This window comes from Microtus ochrogaster, chromosome 10 (assembly GCF_000317375.1).
Source record: "Microtus ochrogaster isolate Prairie Vole_2 chromosome 10, MicOch1.0, whole genome shotgun sequence".
Lineage (NCBI taxonomy): Eukaryota > Metazoa > Chordata > Mammalia > Rodentia > Cricetidae > Microtus > Microtus ochrogaster.
This window is the reverse complement of record NC_022016.1, coordinates 42,864,942-42,870,939: the sequence shown is the minus strand read 5'-3', so window position 1 is coordinate 42,870,939 and position 5,998 is coordinate 42,864,942. Positions and strand designations below refer to the sequence as shown.

Sequence of the window (5,998 nt, the reverse complement as noted above, 5' to 3'; positions counted from 1 at the left end):
ATGCACAGCCTATGCACCCCATGGGATCTGTTGATCCATTGCACTTGGGTAGGTGTGCGGATGTAGATTCCTGCGACACAGCCTTTGCACCCCTGGGGTTCCTCGAGTACCCATTGCACAGGGGAAGGTGTGTCCATGGAAAATAGCTCCCATCCTCGATCGACCAACACATCATGAGGTGGGGGTCAGATTGGATGACGTTAGTCCTGTGCTCATTGCTCACAAACAATAAGGGGGAACTGCAGGGAGCCAGACAAGATCGCCATTATAAGATGGCACCACATCCTGTCTTGTTGGTTATAAACAACTCCATATTTGGCTATGCCTTTGAGAGCTGCCTGTCCCCTGCTTCCTGCATGCGCTGTGGATATGGGTCCCTGGGCCTATCTCGATGCAGTCTGGTGTCAGCTGATGGTGGCAGCCAATCACAGGGCAACCCGTGTGCCAATTCCCAATATAAGCAGCTGCCATTGTGCCCTCTCTCTCTCATGTCTCTCTCTCTAGCATCTCTCCCTAGCGTCTCTCTTTCTCATCTCTCTCTCTCTCTCTTGCTCTCTCGTTTCCTGCCCCCCTTCGCTTTATGCTCTCCCTCAACCAAATGCACTCCAGTAAAGCGTGATCTGAGAAGAATCCTCATGTGTGGTGGGTGTTTCTTCCTCGCTGGTCAAGAAGCCCGCCGCAAGGGTTGTCGCTGCTCCGGTGTTGTATGTATTCCCACTCTTGGTTTCCTATCTGTCATGAGGTCTGAAGTTCCTCTGCCACACATCCCTGCCACCATGATGTTCTGACCACACACACCAGGCCCAGGAGCAATGGTGTGAACTCTTGGATACTGTGCGCTCAGGCAAGGTTCTCTGTGGTTTCCATCAGGTATTTTGTCCCAGCAATGAGAAGATTAAGTACCACAGGGGGATGCAGAGCTATTTTTAAATTGGTCAAGTTTGTTCTAAGACTAAGTGGACTCTCCAGGAACGCTCTAGCTAACCCGCTGTGTAATGGCGGGGTGCTGAATGCCGTCTCTCCAGAATCAGAAACAAGGCAGATCTGGAGATTTATGGGGCCCTCGTCACTATTACTCAACACCTAAAATACAACAACCGTGGACAGCCCTCACTGCTGGAGGGGAGCGAGGAACCATCCACACTGCGGGTGGAGATGGAAATCGCACAGCCGCTTTGGACAGAGTGGTGGTGTGTCTAGGTGCCAAACACACATTGCTAGGTGACCCTGCCATCACATTCCCAGGCATTTATGCCCTCTCAAAAACTGCATACAGCACTGTGCTGGTTGGATGTCTTGAAAACTTGGTACAATCTGGAATCATCTTCGAAGAGAAGCCTCAATTAGGAAAATGCCTCCCTCAGATGGACCTTTGGACAAGACTGTGGGGTTCTCATGATTCATGGTTGGTGTGGGAGGGGTCAGCCACATCATCACCTGGGCAGGTGGTTTAAGAAGGCAAGCCAGTAAGTGGTGTTCTTCTGTCACCTCTCCTTCAGTCTCTGCCTTAAGATCCTGAGCTGAGGTCCCTCAATGCTGAGTGGCGATCAGAACATGTAAGCCAAACAAATCCTCTCCTCAATCATGCTTTTGGTCATGGTGTTTAATCACAGCACTAGACAGCAACTGGAAACAAGAGGCTGTCTGCAATGGTCCTGAACTAGAGATAATCACCGTGCCTTGTACACAGATGGATACTGAACAACAGTATATCCACTCCACCGAATACTACCCAGCAATAAAAAAAGAACAAGATAGCAATCTAAATACATCCCCAGGCCTGAGTAAAAGGGAAACCAAACCAAACCAAACCCCTAGCGCAAGAGGTCACACACCTATGATGTTACTGATACAACTTTCTCCAAACAACAGACTTATCAATACGAAAAAGAGAGTCCTGGTTTCAGGGTTCAGGGGTGGTGGGAGAGGCTGCTGTAACTCTGAAGTGGGGCCCAGGTCTATGATGGCACAGACGTTTTGCATCTAGGCTACTGCGTATGAATCCACACCCATGATATAATCATGACCACCTGCTCTCCACGGGCCACCCTCCCCTACACATGGTTCGTGCCCTGGCCTGTTTTGATGCTGATATAAGTCACACGAGTGTAATCACTGAGGAAACAAAGAGAGGTGCAAGCTCAAGTTCCCTCTAAGGTGTTTGCAACCTTCTGTGAATCTTTACCTGTTTCAAAGAAAGGTTATTAAGGACACCTGGGGAAAGGTTGGGGGCAGTGCACCTGCTCTCCTGCTAGAGGAGGCTCCGCCTCCTGCCTCTCTGCCCTTCCATACATATTTTAGGCTGCTTAAATATTCAAAGAGACTCCTCTGTTTTTATTAGTCATTTCTTCCTCTTCCTTAGCTGTCAGTGAATGGAGGCTCTGGACCAAACCACAGCTCATCAGAGAATGAAGTGAAATCAGAGGAGGCTGTGACTAAGCCCAAGGCTTCACCTCAGAGCTTTCTGGACTCCAGGGTCCCCTCACAGGCAGGCTATGGAAAGGGAAAGGTCTGGAAAGAGAGAGGCCTCCCCTGACACAGGGAGGGGAGGGCAGTTCAATGCACCTGCTCTGTGAACACCTTCCAAACTCACCCAGAAGGCTGCTCCTGGGCAGGGGACAACTTGGGGCGTGGGAAGATGTGTTCAGCAACAGGTAGAAGGCCCATCACCTCCAGGAGACACTCAGCTCCCCTTTTCCTACACGCGATAGTGGATCCTTGGCGGCACAGGAACTGAGAACCGAAGTGGATGTAGCCGGTAGGACTTTGAGAGCCCTGCATCCACCCCACACTAAGGAGCACTGGGGTAGCACTGGGGTAGCATGGGGCAGGGTGGGCTGTGTTCTTACTTGTAGGACGAGGTCCGAATCTGCATGCTTGCCAATTGTGGTGCTTTTGTTTAGGACAAAAAAGCCATCTGCGCTCTTCAAATAGGCTTTCATTCTCCCTGATTTCCCTGCAGAAAGGTTCAGAAAGACTTTGGTTAGAGAGACACATTCTAAGTCAGACTGGGCTGGATGTGGTCTCTATAGGGTCCTGAGGGGAAGGTCTGTAGAGACAGGAAGTGGTCAGGTGGTGACAAGGTCATGCCTTCTGAAGGTCATCTCGCTAATAGTGATCACCAACAGAGAAGAATTGAAATCTAATAATCAGACTCAAGGTATTTATTTTTTAACATATTTATTTATATTATGTCAATGTGTGTGTGTGCTTGAGTGTATGTGTATGTGTGCTCACCAAGTGCATGCAGAAACATACAGAGGTCAGAAGAGGGTACCAGATACCCTGGGATTGGAGTTACAAGTGGTTGTGAAGGGGGTTTGTGCTGGAGAGATGGCTCAGAAGTTAAGAGCTCTGTCTGTTCTTTCAGAGGTCCTGAGTTTAAATTCCAGCAACCACATGGAGCTCACAACCATCTGTAATGGGATCTGGTATCCTCTTCTGGCACAAAGGCATACATGCAGATAGAGCCCTCATATGCATAAAATAAACAAACAAATATAAAAACCTCAAAAAACCAAAACCCAAGTGATTGTGATCTGCCATGTGGGTGCTGGGAACTGGACCTGGGTTCTCTGCAAGAGCAGTAAGAGCTTTTAACTACTGAGTCCTCTCTCCACCCCCCCTGATGGTATTTCTTAACTGGGGGAAGCAAAACCAAAGCTCTAAATAATCCAAGCACACCCTGAATGCTCAGATGATGAATGCTCACCTAGTTATCCATGACCCCCAATGCTCATGCAGATTAGTTACAGCCCAGCACTAACTAGTACAGAGACTGAGGGTGAGTTATTCTCTCCTTGGCTGCCTGGTACACAGCAAACTCTGCTATCACTGATGCTAACCCGGGCTTCTCAAACTCCAGTTCAGGGAGCCACACGCTCCCTCTGAGTTTAAAGCACCAAGAACTGGCCCCGGAAAACCCAGGCACCAACTGATACTTTCTCCGTAAATCACAGAATTTCTCCATAGATTGAATTAGAAAAGAGTGATTTCTTTTTAAATTTTAAAACTCTTTCTGTGTTTCTGTCCTTGTCTTTGTCTCTCTGTGTGTGTGTGTGTGTGTGTGCATATTTGTGCAGGTGTCCTTAAACTTCAGTAAATATATGGAAATCATAAGACAACTTGCAGGAGTCAGTTCCCTTTTTCTTCTGTGGGCGGGTGATGGGAATCAAACTCAGATCCTCGGGCTTGCTCGGCAAGTACTTTTACTGGCTGAGGCACCTCACTGGCCCAAGGACTGATTTCTAGGGATGATGTAGGAAGATGAAAAATTCTATGAGACCAGAACTCTGCACAGATTTCCCCCAACATTGTAGTATGGGAATTTCAAATATACAGAGAGCTTCAAAGACAGGGAACTGGGTGTGGTGGTGCATGCCTGGAATCCAGCACCGTGGAAGCTCAGGCAGGAGGATTGCGAGCTTGAGGGTGGGCTAGAGTACATAGGAAGAAAATCAAATGGAGGCAGAAAGATGGGTCAGAGGTTGAAAGCACTGGCTTCTTGGGTTTGTAAAGGACACAGGTTTGATTGTCCCAGCATCCACATGGTGGCTCACAACCACCCATAATCCCAGTTCCAGGGGATCTGATGCCCTCTTCAGACTTTGGTGGGCACCGAGTGGACACAGTGCATGGACATACTTACAGGCAAAACCCCAGAAAGAAAAGAGAGGAGTAGAAATTGAATTCCTTGGAGCTCGCCACCCAGATTCTGTAACCAATAGTTTCCTGTTATTGTTATTATCGTTGTTAGGTTTTGGGTTTTGAGACAGGTTCTCCAGTAGCCCAGGCTGATCTGAAAACTCACTGTATAGCTGACAATGACTTTGAACTCATTTTTCCCATCTTTCCCTCCCAGGCGCTAGGATTCCGGGTATGTACCACCATGCCCAGCTGGCTGTGTTTTCTCTCCCACCTACCCATCCATTCGTATCTCTGTCTCACAATGCACTCTAAAGTACGCTCTGCACAGTTTAAAAACACTGTGTATTCCTCAAACATTGATGTGGATGCATCTTTCAGTTTGAATCTTGGGACCCTTTGCCATCCTGACAGTGTTGGTCCCTACTCCATCTCCAGTGCCCAGAGCTGCCATGCCAGGCAGAGAGAGGTGTTCAGTAAAGACTTATTGAGCGAGAGGACAAAACGATACCTCAAAGGAAGGAGGAGGTATCCCCCCTTTCTCTATTAATCCTAGACGGAATTGTGGAAGCTCAGACTTCTTCCGCTGCCTTGCTAGGCGGCGTTTCTACACCTTCGTCTGATCCTGTGGGGTCCTTGCCTGCCTGAAAATACTGTAGTCATTTGAACGTGCTAAACTGTGGACTGGCTCTCTCTTCATGCCCCGCCAAGAGCCAAAAGGCTTCAATCACACGTGGGACAGAAATGGGTTAGAAATGGGCCATGGATTGAACATTCTGGGAGGGCTACTTAGCCTGGGCGCCAGCTGTGTACTTCCTCTGCGTTACAGCCCAGCACGGGAGGCCAGGCAAGGGGACCTCTCTGATGGTTGGTGGATGACCTCCAAGGCGGAGAGTTCCCCTCCTAATCCGGGCTGCACCGGGTGGACATCCTAGAGACCTAAGGTCCCATCACGATGCCTCTGGGGACAGGGTGTGACAGCACTTAGAGAGGAAGGGTTGGTGCTTGGGCAGCTGTCCTGAAGCAGGAGCCTGGATTGGAGAGCTTGGGGCGGGGACACGCCTCTTCCTATCACCTCTGCTCTTTGCCAGTCCACCCTGGAATGGCACTCACCTGGCAGGAGGAGGAAGCTAGCGTTTTGTCCTCCTCCGAGAGCCCCACGGGCTGGGAGCCTCTTGACAGCTCCAGGGCGAGGCGGCCTGCCGCGCTCTGCCGAGTCTCCAGCTTGGCCCGCACCCCGCGTGCCTGCTCGGCCTGTGTACGTGCGTCGCCATGGCAACGCGATGGGCTGGGTCAGCAGGTGAGGGGCGTGGCCTTTGCGAGGGCGTAGCCGCTCTCTGAGCACCCGAGTTCG

General features: G+C 50.0%; 1 protein-coding gene across 1 annotated transcript in view; it reads right to left on the bottom strand.

The window, feature by feature from the left end:
• The window catches only part of Fhad1 (forkhead associated phosphopeptide binding domain 1), a 123,133-nt gene extending 117,313 nt beyond the window's left edge, over positions 1–5,820 (bottom strand). The window contains exons 1-2 of the mRNA XM_026781790.1: positions 5,758–5,820; positions 2,850–2,956 (exon numbers count right to left, since the gene is read on the bottom strand). Of these exons, the coding sequence (XP_026637591.1) occupies positions 2,850–2,942 (93 nt within the window). The 5' untranslated portion in view covers positions 2,943–2,956; positions 5,758–5,820. The remainder of the gene's footprint in view (positions 1–2,849; positions 2,957–5,757) is intronic.
• Positions 5,821–5,998: the final 178 nt, after the last annotated feature.